Here is an 18,104-nt window from a genome sequence, read left to right as displayed (position 1 = left end):
AAATATCTCACCTGTAAATGTCTCTTATCACCAACAGCTGCCCCATGAAGTGTGTGACTCACTGTTAGATCAGGTAAACATAATTTCGATGTTTCTTTCTGTGTGGATTTCAGACTATTTCTTACTTTTTAATCTGTTGATGCAAAGATCTTCCAAAATGCCAAGATGCTTGGCTTTCCTCCTTATGCACCGGAGTGACATCTGTTAGAAATCCTCTAGAGGAGATGCAAGAAGAATCCCCACCCCTGAGGAGCGGCTGGGGTGCAGCAGGGCTGAGGACAGGCTGAGGGGCTGCTGCCACTCACCAGGTACACCAGCTCCTCTCGGAGCCTGTGGCATGGCTTCCGGAAAACAGAGGAGGCAGTTTTGCCCCAGCCCAGTGCCTCTGCATCACACTGGGCTTTTGTTTACTCTGGGAAGAGAGGGGAGTCTGTGGCCTGGCTGGTGTGATCAGCTATGAGATGCTGGCCTCAAATTTCTTTTGTTTGCTCAGAAGAAAACATAGACAGGCAGAAATCTGAAAGTGTTATCCCTGCAGTGTCCTGTACATGCTTTTATAGACTGTGAAGAAGTTTTTTTAATCTGAAATGATTTTTCCAGAACAGTATCAAGCACCCCTGCTTACTCAGGCTTCAACAATTTTTACTTGCCAAGGTACTTTCTGTTTCCTTGTACACATACACACATATGCATACAAGACAAACACACATGCACACACATGGCATGCACACATGTGCGTGCACATGTTCAGACCATTTCTGAGCCATCTCTAAAAAGCCTGGGTAGGATGGTCCAATTTCTCACCATACAGTACTATTTTCCTTTTGCATTAAAAACTATCTTGTTCCTGGAGAGAGATTCTGAGAGTTTGATTTGCTGTTTAACTGTGTAAAACATTTACATGGTTTCACAAAGGTCAAGACTACAGGCCAAAGGCGGCATTCTCTCCCCATCATTCCATTCTTCCCCATCCTTTGTCAGGAACCAACTTCTCTAGTGTCTTGTCTACATAAAGTATTACAGACTTTAAAATAAGCCAACAACATGCATTTCCTCCCCTCAAATCATATTTTTCTCAACCCCCACAGCAAGAGTCATAGTAGCTAATAAAAGTCTAATGTCATTGGTGACAACTGCTGTCAAGGTCTTTGTGTAGATACGCTTTATTCTTTCAAAACCAAGCTTGGATTTCTCAGAGGCCAGAACTGCTTAAGTCTGAGGCACGCGTGTAGGGCGGGCACCATGTGCCATGGTGTTACCTGCTCCTCGGAAACCTCCAGGGGTGGGGAGGCCTGCTGCTCGGACTGCCGTCCATCCTGGTAGTTAATATTCCTTCGCTGGCGCAGAGGAGGAAAAAGACGATTCCAGTTGATCATTCCTCCCTAAAAAGAGAGCAACAACAGGTATCAGAGAAGGAGATAAGCCATCCTACTGTCCTGAGGAGTTTTCTTAAAAGGCAGTCCCATCTTCAGACTGGGAAGGGAAAGTCTGGACTGCTCTGCTCTAGGCCAGCAGTTCAAGTCCCCCTCAGTCAAGATAACACTGGCAGTCTGCAATGGGTGCACGGGGGAAAGATGGTAACAGGCAGTGAGAAGGCTGGTGATACAGCTGGGCACAGAAGATGGTGAGAGACGCATGGCGTGTTCCTCATGTCAGCCCTTCATGTCCCACTGACCTTGTCCAACAGTGGTCAGCTCTCAGGGCCTCATAGGGGGTGTTGAGGAAAAGGACAGGGAAAGGAGGCCATTTCCCAGGCGACCAGAAAGCTGGGGTTTCCCACAGCCCTGCAAAGGTGCTTCTCTCTCTGCCCTCTTCTCCTGTTTCTTTAATGTGAGTGTGCTTGGTGGAAGCAGACTGCAAGCCAGGACAAAACCGAGGCTCAGTGACAGGCCAGTGAGGGCCATTTTGTGAATAGCTCCACACGATAAATGCAATCAATATGTACTGCTAATAGGAACTAATAAAAGAATTAAGAAGGAAAGAAACAAAGTCACTGTCCTCTTGAGAGTGGCCCACAGGATACCTCAGATTGATGGTGAAGCCGTATCTTGCTTAGCCCTTGTCATCCATGGAAAAAAGTGACCACATGAAAAAAATTATATATAATGTTTGAATATATCCATGTTTTTTGGCTGTGTTCTAGTCTTTGAATCAGTTCTGGCAAAATTATATACTAAGATAACTTGAATATCTTCTAACTATACAGGCTTAAAATTGCTAGATAAAATATTTAAGAATATTTTGTATGCACAGTTAAAAACAAAAACAAGACATGGAAGTCTCAAGGTACCAGAAACAAGTGAACACTGAAAACCAGAACAGATTCAAACAAGCCCACAAGGCTGGGTTGTTGGACTGAATCTGAGCCCGGCTTTCCCATAACCACCTGGCCTTGAAGCAAGTGATGCCCCTGCACTCAGTTATCTGCCTGAACACACTGCCTGTAACTGATGGTGCCTCAGTGAAAGAAATGATGAGTAAAATGAAACCCCAGAGCCTATCCTCCTCAGGGGAAGGGCAGGAGTCTTGATTCTGCTTGGGAACTGAGAACCAGAGGCAGTTTGAAGTTCTAGTTACACTGTCATCACATGCAGGTCTCAAAAACCATTGGAAAATTACAGATGGGTCCCGGAATGGAGATGGATGGGTCTAAGCAGCCAAGAAAAGACTGATGCACAGTTACTCTGGAGAGATCCTTTCCTGCCCAGGGTTGCTCTGGGGTTACCGGAAAAGGTGCAGTGGAAATAAGCCGGAATCCGACATGACAAATCCAACAGGAAACACCCTCATCAGCAAGAGCCAGCATGTCCAACAACCTCTGGGGACTAACACGCCAACAGAACAATTGGAAAGATAATTCTGAAGTTAGGACTTTAAAATGGAGACAAAGTGGACATCAGAAAAGAACAAAGTATTATGAAACACTCCACTGGATTCAGGAAAAAAAAAATAGAAAAAACTGCAGGGAAACTGAAGCTACCCTTTAGGCCTCCCCACTAAAGGCAAGCTTGAAGTCAAGAGCTAAAAGTAAGTTAAGAGATGGAAAAGTAAATACTACAGAAACACTAACCAAAGAAAGCTGTTATTGCTATATTTTTGCAAATAAATATACCTCAGGGGCAAGAAAGACTAAGATTAAGGATAAAATCTGTATACTAAGTCAAAGCTGTATTTATATATATCATGATGGCATCAAAATGTAGAAAGCAAAAATTAACAAAATTACAAGAGAAACGGAAATATTCATGTATTTAATTTCAGCAGATAACTCATTGAGGTGGACAAAAATCACTTAAAACATAAATACTGTAACACCTGTTACCTACACATACGAAGCCTAGAGAATATATGTCTACCATGCACAAAACATGTGTAAAAGTGACTGTGTACTAGGTCCTATATAAGATCCACATATACCAAAGCATAAGCCTTACACACATGATATTCTCAGACCATATTGAAATTAAATTGAAAATTAGTTATCAAAATACCTGAAACAAAATTCATATATATGGAAATCAAAGCAGAACAGTCACAACAGGAATTAAATACAATATATCTAAAAGTAAGTAAAGGAGACTACCACCTCCCGGTGTGTGGAATGGAATTAAGCAGTGAATGTAATTTGAAAAGTACTCCGAGCTTAAACACAGTGCAGAAGACAAATGGCAATTAGAGTTAATTATACCTGATTACACCTAATTGAAGAAGTCTGAGGAAATAACCACCTAAAGCAATGAGAAAGGAGCTGGGTGCAGAGGCACAAGGCTGCAAGGCAGCTGTCAGGGTGTCCTATAGAGGACTGAAGGTTCAGGCCAACCGGGTAACTTAGCAAGACCCGTGCTCAACATCAGAAGGGCCGGCGGACACTGCCACCCATCGTCAGGCTGCCCGCTGAGGCCAGAGCAGTTCCCTGGGCCCTCGGACACACTGACCAACGTGCCTGTAGCCTGCATGAAGAACCACAGAAACCTAATGGTGCTTTGGATTTTCAAAAGTGTCACTTAGGAGCTGCTACCCAGAGAATCCAGAAATGGAGCTGCTTCACCTAGAATTGGCAGAAATGAAAGAGAAGTATGAAGCCACTGTAGATGAAAATAAAAAAAACTGACAGCAAAGCTTGCTCCACAGAAGTGTGTTGAACAGGCTACTTCTCAGTTGGAAAAAGATACTGAAAAATGTATAGTATATAATCTTTTCTAAATAGGTGCTTCAAAACTTGTAATATGTTATTAATATATTAAATTCATCTATCATATTTTAAATGGCATAAACACATATGCTTAGAATCATCAATAAAAAATATAATTTTTCTGGGGTCTTAAAGCAGAAGAATCCAAAGTAAATCCTGAAGGAAACCTGAATGGCCATCTGAGTCACCACCTGGAAAGATGCTCTATTTGTTGGCCTGATTAGGAACAGCAGTACCGGTTTACTTTACCTAAGAAAGTTTAGCATGGAGCTGCCGTTGGTTTAGCTCTGGATGTGAGCACAGGTACAATCATTCTTTACAATGAAGATGACAGTGTTGATGTTCCCTGTGGGCCACTGGAGAGATGGGCCACCTTCGATGCTTCTGGATGGCTGCTCATGATCCTTCGATCTCGTTATAGAATGCAGAACAAACACTCTTCTTTGGCACCACTTTGTGCGTGTGTGTTATCGCCATGTGTGTGCCAGGGCTCTTTCTCTGTACAGTTGTGCCCCGACAGTGTGCTTTACTGTGTTTTGCTATGTGCTTTACTGGGTCCTAGCTGCTCAATCTCTTTTATGTAGTTCAGTTTGCTTAATAACACAGCTACCCTGATTATAATTTATATAACCTTAAACAGAACCACACTGTTTGCTTGCCTTCCTTAGCTGCTTAGTAGAGACAGGTAATGTAACATTCTGATCCCACACCATGCCAGGATGAGAAGGGGAAGTCAGCCACATATCAGGGACGATTCTAGTTTACAGGTAAAGTTAGACAGTGTTTGTTCCTCAAAGTATTTTTCTAGCTTTGCTTTCATTTTATCTTCACTGACCTTGTGAAGTAGGTAGGGCAAGTACAAGGGGGGCTGGGTGCTGAATTTTTAGGCCAAAGATTGATACTAATAAAAACTATCGTATTTACTGACTGTAGAACTTGGGGCACATCGGTTAACAGCTGAGATTCACGTTCTTCATCTGTTAAATGAGACAGACCTCTGTGTTGCTACCTCACGGGGTTACTTGAGAGTTAGGTTAGAATGTGTGGGAAAATAAATAAATAAAAAAAATCCAAAGAACTGGAGATGCAACTCAGTTTGAGGATCTGAGGCTCTGTTTTGTATGTTTACAGTGGGAGAGAGAGAGAGAGAGACAAAGAGAGGAAGAGAGAGGGAGGCGGAGAGTAGAAAGGTGAGTGCAAATGTTGCTTATTTTAAATATCAAGTAAACAGATATGGCTTGTGAATTCGATGGGAAGATAAAAGCACACATAAATGTACTAGATCTAATACAAGGGTATAATGGCAGATTATAAAAAATCATAGGAACACTTCATTTATACTAATAGCTTTGATGAAACAGACAATTCTCTAGAAAAATATACTTTATTAAAACTTAGGAAGACACAGAAACTGGTAAGCATTTTGGAAACTTGCTAGAAGCATCCACTAAAGCTAAACACACACAGGTATATGACTCAGCAGTTCTACTCCTGGACAACAGAAATGCAAAACTCCTTCTCACCAAAAGAGGCAGCCTAAGATCTCAGCAGCATCATCTGCAATGGTCAAGATGACAACTGCTCCAAGGCCCACTGAACATGAATGGAAGCATCATGTTATATGCATAAAGCATAACACTGTGCAAGTGTTAGGACGAACCACTTCAGCTGCAGGAAACAAGGTATGATGTGGCTCAATCTCTCAAATCAATGTTAATAAAACAGTACATTTGTGTAATTACTATTATAGGAGTTGTAGTTTTCTGTATATCTGTTACACGTTAATGTAGTTGAAAGAGCACTTAAAACCCTACTCCTGAAAAGTCTACTGAAATTTTTAACACTGGCTATCTTAGCCAGACTGTCTGCAGAACAGGAGAGGGAAGGCCCTCTAATTTTTGGAGGCTGATACAGTATACCCTGACAAGGCCATTTTGAGAAGAAGAAAACCTAATTTGTTTTTCACTCATAGGAAGGTGCAACAATCCTAAATAAAATATTAGCAAACTCAACCCAACAATTTAGAAAATAATCACCTGAGCTGAGTGTGATGGTGCATCTCTCCTAGCCCTCTGGAAGGCTGAGACAGGACTGTAAGTTCAAGCTCAGCCTGGGCAACTTTGCCAAGACACTGCCTCAAAGACAAAACAACAACAACAACAACAACAACAACAACAACCCCTAAAAACAAAAACAACAACAACAACAAAAAACCATATACAAAACAAAGAGAGACCATGAGGAAGAGCTACAGCCAGCAGTGTTCACAGGATGTTCCGAAGGTGCTCACCACAGTCTGCAGGGACTCGTGCAGGAGAGTGACAAAACCCAACTGTGGAAAGGCCACTTGACAAGTCCATCAGATGAGGCATCCCCATTACTATGCAAACATCCTCAATGAAGGGATGTGAGAATGGTCCACCATATACATATCAATAAATTCAACACACTACATAAATGGATAAAAACTACATGATCATTAAAATAAACTGTAGCCTTCTCAAAATCCATCAAATATTCATGATAAAAACACAGATGAAAATAAGTATAGAAGTACAATACACTACCTCAACTGATAAAGCCTACAGACAAACTTACAACCAGTATCACACTAAATGGGGAAAAACTGAAAGCATACCCTCTAAAATCAGAAACAAGCCAAAGGTGTAAACTTTCACCATTCCTGTTCAATGTAGTACTCAAAAACTTTAGCTTGAGCAATCGGGCAATAGATATAGAAGTGGTATGAAGAAGAAAACAGGAAACCAACTATCTTTATTTGCAGATGGTATAACTTTTACAAAGAAGACCCAAAAAATTTCATGAGAAGACTCTTAGAGCTAATAAACAAATTTAGCAATGTGGATGGATACAAAATCAATACACAAAAATAAATAACACTTCTATATAGAAATAATGAATCTACCTAGAAAGAAATCAGGAAAATAATCCCATTCACAATAGCTTAAAAAAAAATTAAATTCCTAGAATCAACCTAACTGAAGAGGTAAAAGTCCTCTATAAATACAGTACTCGGAAGAAAGAGATGGGAGAGGACATAAGAAAACATAAAGATATATCCTGTTCTTGGATAGGCAGAATCAATAGTGTCAAAATGGCCATACTACACAAATGATACATAGGTTTGATGAAATTCCAATCAAAATACCAATGCTTGTTACGGAACTTGAAAGACAATTCTAAAATTTATGTGGTATCAGAAGAGACTCAGAAAACCAAGGCAATCCTGGACAACAGGGGAAGAATGGGAAGCATCACATTCCTGGGTTTCAAGTTATACTACAAAGTTACAGTAATAAAAACAGTATGACACTGGGACAAAAACAGACACAAAGACCAATGGGACCTAGAAGCTGGATGTGGTGGCACACATCTAGGACAGCTGTGAGTTCAAGGCCAGCCTGGGCTACATAGTGAGTTCAAGGTCACCTTGAAGACTAGGTCTCAAACCCCACTGCCCAAAAGAAAAAAAAAGAAAGAAAACCTAGAATAGCACCATACATATTTAGACATCTAAACATGTATCTCTCACTCCAGTACAAAAATCAAATCAAAATGGACCAAAGACCTGGATATAAATACATAAACAGTATATTGATGGAAGATAAAATGTAGAACACTTGAAGACATAGGCATAGGCAAGGATTTCCTGAACAGAATCTCCATTCCAAGACAAATAATACTCATAATACCATAAATGGAATTACCTGCAGGATGGGAATTTTTTTTTCGCCAGATACTCTTGTGATAGAGGCTAATATTTAGAATATATACAGAATTATTTTTATACCAGGGATCAAATTTACAACCTTGTGCTTGCCAGGCAGGCACTTGTGCTGCTTAGCTATATCTCTGCCCCTATACAGAGAGTTTTAAAAATTAGGTCCCCCAAAACAAAGACCCAATCAAAGATGGGCAACTGAAATGAATAAATACATCTCAAAAGAAGTCTAATGGTGAGTAAAGACATGAAGAAACATTCAGCTTATTTGGCCATTAAAGAAATGCAAATCAAAACTACACTAAGACTCTATCTTACTCTAGTAAAAATGGTTATCACCAAGGACTCAAAAATAATAAATTCTGACAAGGAGGTGGGGGAAAAAAGGAACCTCTGCACATTGTTAGTGGAAAGGTAAATTATGGAAATATAGAGAATCCTTAAGAAACTAAAAATAGAAATTTCATCTTATCTAGCTATAATATATGCCTCCAAGGTATTTTCCCAAAAGAGTTAAAAGTCATCATATTACAGTGACATCCATGTTTATAGTATGTACCCAGTGCTATAAACATGGGTACATACATACCCATGTTTATAGCAGCAAAACTCATAAGAGATGAATTATGGAAACAGCCTAGATGCCTGTCAGCAGATGAATGGACAAAGATACACACACACACACACACACACACACACACACACACGTATGTGGGAATCTAAGAAATGGGGTGATAAATGTAGGTATTAGGTGTTATGGTTTAGAACTGGAATGTACTCCCCAATGCCTTGGTCAAAAATGTATACACATTTCAACAGTTCATTGCTCTAATAAATGTCTGGGAGCTAATGGCTACCACTTTGAGCACCTCTTATAATAGAGGAGGGCAAAGGTAACTTGCATTAAGCTCATGATGTCTCAATAAATTTAGTATTAATTATTTATGCAAGTTTTTGGTAGGATATATATTTGTATTACACATATATGAAATATATATGTTTTTTGGTGCTACTGGGGGATGAACACAGCAGAACTATAAGGCAGTGGTAGGTAAAAACAGTATCCATAGCATGTCCTCCCCTGTGATCATTTAGAAAATAGAAGTGTAAAAAAATTCACTATTTATAAATAGCAATATTTAGGAATTAAATTTAGGTATTTAGGAATTAAATGAATAAAACATTTGAAGATCTATATGGAGAAAATTATGAACTCCAAGAACATCAAAAACAAAAATAAAAACTAAATTAATGGAAATGTTCAGCAAAATCCTGAATTGAGCCTGAGAAGCACAAGACAGTAATCTACCCATATATTGCTTCTTCCAATGTGCAGTACAGACATCTGGTAGACATCGGGTCACCTTTTCATGGTGAGGCACAATACCCAACACCCACACCTTAGAGGAGAAAAGGTTTACATTGGCTCACAGTTTGAGTGGGTTCAGTCTATGGCGGGTAGGCTCAAACACAGAAACAGCATGGTGGAAGAGTCTGAAGAAAGCTGCTTATGTCATGGCGGTCAGGAAACAGAGACAGAAAGGAGGAGCCAGGGAGGAAGATACACCCTTCCCGGTAACACCTCAGTGACCAGCCTCTTTCAACCACACCTCACCTCCCAAAACCACACCCAGCCACTGAACTCACCAGTAGGTGAATCCACTAGTGAGTATGGTTCCCCCATAATCCAACTATCCTCCAAAAGCACAACCCCTGACTGCTGGGGACTTTAGGAATATGCTCCAGTTCTAAACCATAACAACACCCAAAGCCCATATTCACTTTCCTTTATTTTGGCAACACAGGGCAACTACATTTTTAGGTGCCCACCACAGCCTAGCTTCTTCAAACTATGTGAGACCGAAAAGGGGCATCCAGGACTTCCAGGAAGTATCCTTAAAGGCAGGGGCTGGGACCCTTTCCTAGCTGAGGAGGTGAGAACTCGGGCTGGGAATTTAACAGCAGCAAGATGAAAGCAGCTGGGGGCTGCCAGCATCTGGGCTTCTACTTCATTTAACTTTCTGTTATTTTCGTGTTATCTGTCTCATCCATCATTTGCAGCTGAAACTATTTCTAATTACTATATATCTTCAAATTAAAATGTGAGTGCCGTGTGTGTGTGTGTGTGTGTGTGTGTGTGTGTGTGTGTGTGTATTTTGATGGAGCTATATAACAAGAAAATACAATCAAAATTAGGTGTAGGACTTATGGGTACAGCTCAGTGGTACAGTAGGTGACCAGCATGCATGAGGTCCAAGTTTCTATCCCTAGCACTGGGGAACAGAGGGAAGGCATAAAAATTTTGAAGACATAATAAAGGAGGATTCTCTACTAGTCATTAGGACTTACAAGTATACTGCAGCTGTGTGGTAATAGCATAAGACAGGCACCCTACCTGAAGAAATAGCAGATGCAGAAATCAGAAGTAAACGTGGCAGGTACGTATGTGATGGAGAAGGCACTGAAGTGAGCAGCAAAGGAGTGACCCTTAAAGGGCTGGGACAACCGGCTATAGGCACGGAGACAGGCAAAATTAGACCCCTGCCTCACACCATGCACAAAAATAAGATTAAAATTTCAACATGGAAACCTAAACTGTTAAAACATTTGGATTTCTAAAACATTTCTATGCCCTTGGGAAAGAAAGGATCTCGCAAACAAAAATATAAAGCAGAGCCAACAAGGTAAACAATGCTAGAAATACCTACATTATCAGCAAGAACTTTTGTGTTAAAAAATTCAACTGTTGACTTTAAAAAAAAATCCAGAAGACACTTCAGCTTAAGATAAAAAGTTAAGAACATGTAACTGACAATAACAGTGTTCACAGTATATGCAGAACACTAATGAGGACAAAGGTAATGTACAGAGAATCCACGGAAGAGAAACCCTAAGTCCAAGCACATCTGCAAGGACGGTCAGCCTCACCAGCACTGGGAAATGCAGATGAAAATGCTAAGTTATCTCATTAGACAAAATCAAAAAGTCTCACAGTATGACTTGTGGGAATGATGTACAGGAAACGTGAGCTCTATGAGCTGCTGATCAGTGTCCACTGGAGCTCGTGAAGCCTTTCCGGTCTGCAACCCAGCAGCCTCGCCTCCAGGAGCCATTTGTGAGGCACTGATTCTAGCACAAGACAATTCTTTAAAACCAACTGTTTCTAAGTAGAGAAACAAATCAATAAGGGCTTCTATTATACAAAAGACTAATATATAAACAGCTGCCAAGAACTAGATCTACATGGAGAAAACTCAAAAATGCAATGTTCAACAAAGAAAGCTATAGGATATAGAAAATATCTACAGACATTTAAAAATACTCAGAATAATAAGAAACAAGCAGGAAAGAATAAATAAACCAAACCCAACCCCATCCCTCTCCTCCTGTGATAGTAAAAATGTACTTAAGCAGAGGATTACAGGAGCTCTAGGTTCTAGGGTGTTTTGACAGTCATCTGCTCCTCACTTAGCTTAAATACAAACAGGAAACATTTCCTTCACCTTGTCTTCTTCAAAAGCAATAACCACACTTTTTTTTTCTAAGGAGGAAGGAAACAGCTTGCATTTTGAACAGGCGTCCTGTAAAATATTTGTTATTAGTTGCTAAGGAGATTTTCACATGAAACAAAGGTTTTTTGAAAATAAGCGATGAATTTTCCAACTGAGAAGCAGTGGAAGGTTTTAGCATCCTATCAAGCAGAGGCCACACGGAGTAAACATCCACAGTTGCCAAGCTCGGGCCGGGCAGGGGTGGTGTTGGAGGCGGGGAGCCAGCCGGGAGAGCTCGCTGTGGTCTTGCCAGGCACTTGTGCTCCAAGACTGGGCACCTGGTCTCAGCTGAAAGCTGAGCCAGACACTGAGAAACGCAAAAGCCCAAACAACGCAGGGCAGCACGTGGTTGAGAAAGAACTGTGAGGCACGTGTTTTGAAGGCTAGAAAAGTTCTGAGTGGCCTTGACCACCTGTAGCCACAGCACGGGTGGTCAACTCCAGAGGGGACATGGAGCTGATTTTTTTTTTTGAGTCAGAGTCTCACTATGTTGTCCAGGCTGGCCTTGAACTTGCAGTGATACTCCTGTCTCAGCCTTCTGAGTGCTGAGATTACAGGTGTGTGCCACAATGGCCAACTTGGAGCTGAATTTTAAAGGGAATGATTTCAGCAATGAAGAAGATCTAGGCATTTTCATTAAGGGCCTGAAAGAGAGGATCAAGTGGGTTTATTGCTACTTCAAGGAAGAAGGCAATGCCAGGCAGTGATAATGGAGTGGCAGAAAGTTAGAGGAAGCTGAGGGAGGAAGAGCAGTCTCTAGAGCCAGAACAACTGAGTTCAAATTCCAGCTTTGCTTCTTACTGTAAGACCTGAGGCTTTTTAAAAACTTTCCTGACCCTCAGTGTTTCATCTGTAAAATGGGAACAATAACTGCATCCACCTCCTACAAAATACAATGAGAATTAAATGAGTTAATAGATGCAAAGCATTTAAAACAGAGCCTGAAGATGGCTCAAAGCTTGTTGTAGACTCGATATCTTTCTCACCCTTGTTTCGGCCTGACACTGTACAGAGTTGTTTCTCATCTTCCCAGCCAGATCGAAAGTCCCCACAGGTGTACAAGGGAAGAAAGATCAGCACGCACTCCCAGCTGGCCAGCACCTCTCGATTCAGGGCAGCCCCAGCTGGTTCCTCAGCCAAGAAGGTGCTTGTGAGTGTGCAACGCTGAACACAACTGGGGTTGTGCCACACACCGGTGTGGCATTCGAATGTGATGGCTTAGAAAATGACCGTTACTTCCGGGTGCAGCCTCAGCTAACTTTTAAAACTGCTGGCCAGGGTGGGGAAATGGACCTTACTCTCAGTCTTTGGCACCCAGAAACCCTGTTGTTTTCTATTTTTGCAAATCTCTTTATTGTCAGAATGAACTGAAGCTACTGTGGCTGGAATTTCATATCTGCTTCTGCATGCAATTCTGTTGCATTGGTTTCTGAAGTTTAAAAAGAAAATTCTGCCATGTGTAAACAGAAAAAAAAAATATGGGGCGCACACAAAAAGCCTTTTCAGCTGACTACAAAGACCCTCCTCGGACTGCTGGACAGGCCCTGACTGTGTTGTGGACACAGCTGCAATGTCTCCATCAGGGCATGCTTCCCCCATGACAGGATGTTGTGTGCTCTTGTATGTCACTGTAGTTTTCTCAGGACAGCACTCAGCACATCCTTTTACTGCAGGCTGACAGAGGCTATCAGCTTTGTGAGGGTGGACAATATCCATCCAGTCCAGAGTGTCCCCAAGCATATGCAAGAACTCAGCAAACATGTGCCAAATGGAGAAATGAATGGAAAAATACACAGTAGATCCGCGTACTGCAGTTATGTTCCATGGGGCTCTCTTAACAAAGACCTGGCGTTAGCTGTAGCTCAGGTGGTAGCCTGAGACGGCAGGTGTGGTGGATTGACAGCTGGTGGGCAACGTGTAACACCCAGCTGAAATGAATCAGCACGGTGCTGGGCGTGCATGGCCCACCTGAGGACTGTTGCCAATAACATAAAAAGGAGGACTAGGGAGGAAGAGGTGGTGTTTTTGGTTCTCCTGGTGGAGTTTGTTGAGCTTCTTTCCTGATATGAACTTGGCTGTCCTCATTATCAGAGGAGCTCGGGTCCTTGCTGTTGCTGAGGATGACTGTGCTACTTTTTGGGGGGAGCTCTGGTCCTTACCTCCTGGCTCCAGTGCAGAACCCTCAACCTACTGGCACAGGTCCTTCATCCCACTGGTGCAGACTTTCTTTCACTGCTGACCTTCAGGCCTTCGCAGTGCAGGTGGGAGGGAAGGGATGGCAGGGCCAAAGCAAGGAGGCTCAGAAAGCACAAGTCTGCCCCATTCATCAAGGACTCGGCCAACCTCTCCCTCTGACACAAGATTAGCCATAACAAAGTACATGTGGGACACTCTGGTGGTGACAGTAAGGCCACAGAGGGCCTCACAGATGTAAAAAGGCATCTGTCATTTCCTGAATGTGTCCAGTGCTTGGTGGGCACTATAGCTGGCGGGGTGAGTGTGAATGTGCTTAGTTTCATTCATGTATCTTCCATGTGCAGTGAGCTGTCCCAGGACCAGGTGAACAGGGCTGCGACCCAGAGAAGTGACTAATTTCCTAAAACAGAACTTAGCTGAGCTGACAAAACAAATGTACATTAGAAACTTAAACAGGAGGCCCGCAGGACGAGGTGGGAGGTTCTTCGTTAGAATGAGGAGGAAGAGCGCCCCGGCAAAACTGGAAAATATAAAAATAACCCCAAACCTACTACTACTGCCACGAACTCAAACTGGCAACATGTTCATGAGCTGGGTGAGAGACAGGAGGGAAAATATGAGGTGCAGAACAAGCCCTCTTTCATATTTGAAAACATTCATTGGTAATGCTGTAAAAATATGAACCTTAGGAGAAAGACTCAGAGGACAGAGTCTCACCACGCCAGTGAAGGCAAATCCCTGCACCTGCACTAGAAAAAGCACTAGGAAAACGCTGCTCTCTGTGCGGCTCAGCAGCAGCTTTACGGTGTTTGAGGAAATGATGTGCGAGCAGACTCGGGGCTCTGCGTGATGAGAAAGCTAGGGCTTCTCTGACAGCTCTCAGTTTCACTTGTTTGTGGGGTTCATTTATCCTACTGACCAGTGTAGGGGTTCAGAGCACTTACTGTTCTCACCACTGCAAAAGAGAAGGCAGTTCCCACCATGGCAGGGACGAGAGAGGTGATGCATCCTTCTGTCAGGGTTCACAGCCTTCGGCTCTGGGGATGGGAGTTTCCGATGACACTGCCGTCCTCAACCTTGTCTCTCCTTCCTCTTTTTGCTGTAGGTGGCCAGTTTTGGAGGTCACGGGCCTTGCCCGTCCCTTTCATCCCTGGGTCGGCAAGACCAGGGCTATGGGCTGAGCTGTGAGGAGAGGAATGTAGCAGCATGTGGTCTACCAGGAAGCCGCAGCCCTTGAGGCACCTTTAGGGCTATTCCAGCTGACAGATGTGTCCTTGGTCTTGCGTATTTTGAGTGATGACATTTCTCTTGAGAAGCCTGCGGTTGTCTCTCCGAGACATGGTCCCCTCTTGACAAAAGGTTAGTTTCTTATCAGCTGCAAACCCAAGACACATTAATTTCCCTTGTGATTCAATAAATAGAGGACCTTGAAAATTCCAGCGTGGGGAGCCACAGACGGACTCCAGAGAAAGAGTGGCAGGGCTCGAATTCAGCCCTTCACCTTGGCCAGAGGTCCAGGGCTGTGTCTGAGGCTCCCTTGCCTTTGAGCTCCTCCCGTGAGGGATGGCATGGTGGAGTGTGACATTGAGCACACTGTAAGCTGAGCCATGTGGCAAGTACTCCTGGCTGTCATTTATTTTTCAAAGACTGACTCTGCTCCAGGGACAGTTGGGATCAGAGATGTCCTGACCTCCTGGCCCTCCCCCTCCCCCTCATTAGTACGGTTGGTTCTGGGAGACAGGAATGTTCCATCTGATCCTTTTGTGGAAGGCAGTGGTGGCAGGGTGGAGCAGTGTGAGGAGAGTAGGAGTGGCTCAAAGTCCCTTGGAGAAAGGCGGATGAAAACGTATCTTGTGCGAGCCTTACTGATTTCTGCCTCCTATCTTTTGCTCCTCTTTCTTTTAGGCCTTCATCTGCCAAACTTTGGCTAGTGTTTTTTTTTTTTTCTAACTTTAGTCCTACATGAAAAATTGTTAAGTCAAAATTAAAATCAGTTCTGGGCCAGGGATTTAGCTCAGCAGCCATAAGCACCTGCCTGACAAGCGAAAGATTCTGAGTTCGATCCCCAGTACCAAAAGAAAAAAAAAATCAATTTTGGTACCTGTTGCCAGAAGTGTTTGACAGAAGAGGTGAGATTTATTATTAAGAAAGAGACTGAGGATTACTCAAGTTTCCCTGTCTTAGGTCTCTTCTCTGACAGCACATCCATTTCTGTCTCCAGGGAATGGCTCTCACTCCCCTGCCATCCTGTGGTGAGCGCTGTATGGGTCCCCAGTCTAAAGCCACCTGCACTGCCCGAGTGGCTCCTCTGGGCTTGGCACTCTCCATACACATCAAATCTACAAACTCTCAAAGGCTACTGAGTTTTCCTTTGAGGTGGCTTGCTCTTCACCACTGTTCAGGTCCTTAGCAGCCCACTCTGAGATTCAGCATTGACCCTGGGTGACATGACTGCAGCTTGCATTTCCCTGCCTGCTCTGCACACTGCTGCAGGTGAATCTGCATCCTGAGCCTCTGGAAACACCACGGCCGCCACTGGGAATCTCTTGGGAGTGTGTCTAAAGCATGCTGTCCTGCTGTGATCATCTGCCCACAGGGCCCCCTCCCGAGTTCTCACCGTCCTACCCCGCTGGTCTGTGCAGGTCCAGCTGCCATTTCACATCTTAACAGCTGCTGCTTTCCCTTCGGGACACTCCTGCTCTGGCTCTCTGCCTAGAGTCTGCTGAACCGTGCGAAGCTGCTGAGGGCAGGTGCCCTAGGCATTTGCTGGTCTTGACCTCTCCATCTTCCAGTCTCCTGCACTGCTCACTAGGGTTATCGAGGCCACCATGGATCTTCATGCACAACGAGCACTGTGGGCAACCACCGGGACCAGGACCAGGACCAGGCATGGTGTGCGGTGCTTCTCCCACCCCAAGGCAGGCTCTGAACCACATCCCCAGGGAACAGGCTCTTGAGGACGACTGTGATAAATCTCAGTACAGCTAATCTGTGCTGCAATCTGGGTAGGTGATACTTCTGGAAATTCTTGGCCTCCAGATGCTATATTCACAAAAACCACATCTGTCACCCATATCTCCAACCTCTGAATGTGAGGCAGCGGAAGGAGGCAGGAAATCCTGAAATTTAAGGGTTCTTCAGATGTTCTCGGGATTTTGCCTGAGATGCATATGGATACTCTTGTGTTTTGTCCTGCATGACAAACGTTTTCCAGTTTTGAAAACCCACAAGAATAAAATTTCACAAGTGATTGTGTTTAACATATTGCTTCACAGCACATCTCTAAACTCAGTTTTGGAAAGTGATTAATGAGTGATCAGAAAGGGAAAAATCAGAAAAGTAATTAGGGTTGCTTTTCTTTTGTTTCCTAAACAGGTTTTTACTAAGCTGCCCAGATGGAACTCGAACTTGTGATTCTCCTCCTTCATTTTCCCAGAAAGCTGGGATTATGGGCATGTGCTACTATGTTCAGGTGCTTCTAGCTTTTATATTGCTAAAATGTAGAGCACATCATCATTTACCTATTTGCTTAAGTACCATGAGATTGTACCATGCTCTTCTTTCTCATGAAGACACCAAAGCAGAATGGAAAACAGAAATAATTTTCTTGAGGTCACTTTTGAGTCAGTCTTGGAAAGGGATCAGATTTTTAATTGATTCTATCTGTCTGTGCTGAATTTTGTCAAAAAGGTCAGTATGAACAACTAAAAAAGCACCAGAAATAGCAGTAGTTTCTACAAGGAGGTACAGATTGAGATAAACAACTCAGCTTCAATTTCACTTGAAAATAGTGCTTGCACCTGAATTTCATTTAATTGCAGATTTTTATCAACTCAGCACTAGTAACTTATTCCACATCTCATACTACACACTTACGTACCCATGAAAGAGGAAAGTCATAAAAGAACTAGTTCTACCTGATTAGGCTGCTTTGTTGACAAAGAGGTACACTAATTTGATAAGATGGTTTTCAAATCAGACTGCATCAAAAAGTGAAAGAGCAAGGTGAAAAAAACAAAAGTAGTCTTGTGGTATGTGTCTGTCCATCTCTCTGTCTCCCTCCCCTCTCAGCTCGGGGCCAGGAAGGATCACACCGCCTGCTCTTCTACACTCCCCAGAGCCCGGCTGGGCACGGTGGGCTGTAGTGAGTTTGTACAGCAGATGCCAATGGAAGTGGAAATGCTGGTGAGGGCAACCTGCACCAGAAGACCCCTCTGAAAGCTGGTCAAAGAGGCAAAGTCATAAACTGTGCAGTGGAGAGGCGCCTGGCACCTAAGCGCCCTTAGGTGGTTCTTGCTCTCTAAAACGTGCTGAGGGAAAATGATTTTGTAATATGCATGAGCCTTGAAAACATGATGCTAATAAAGCAGTCAGTCACACCAACTAATGTGGGCTGCCATTTACACAGGTAGCCTGCCAGGGG

General features: G+C 43.1%; 1 protein-coding gene across 1 annotated transcript in view; it reads right to left on the bottom strand.

Moving 5' to 3' along the window:
- Ubac2 (UBA domain containing 2) overlaps positions 1 to 18,104 on the bottom strand; it is a 161,496-nt gene that overhangs the window by 11,670 nt on the left and 131,722 nt on the right. The window contains exon 8 of the mRNA XM_003477525.5: positions 1,260 to 1,382. Coding sequence (XP_003477573.2) covers positions 1,260 to 1,382 — 123 coding nt within the window. The remainder of the gene's footprint in view (positions 1 to 1,259; positions 1,383 to 18,104) is intronic.

The sequence above is a fragment of the Cavia porcellus genome, unplaced genomic scaffold (genome assembly GCF_034190915.1).
Source record: "Cavia porcellus strain 051 isolate PalLab524CR breed Dunkin Hartley unplaced genomic scaffold, mCavPor4.1 scaffold_4, whole genome shotgun sequence".
NCBI lineage: Eukaryota > Metazoa > Chordata > Mammalia > Rodentia > Caviidae > Cavia > Cavia porcellus.
Note: the sequence above shows the minus strand (reverse complement) of the source record. Positions and strands in the feature narration are given on the sequence as shown.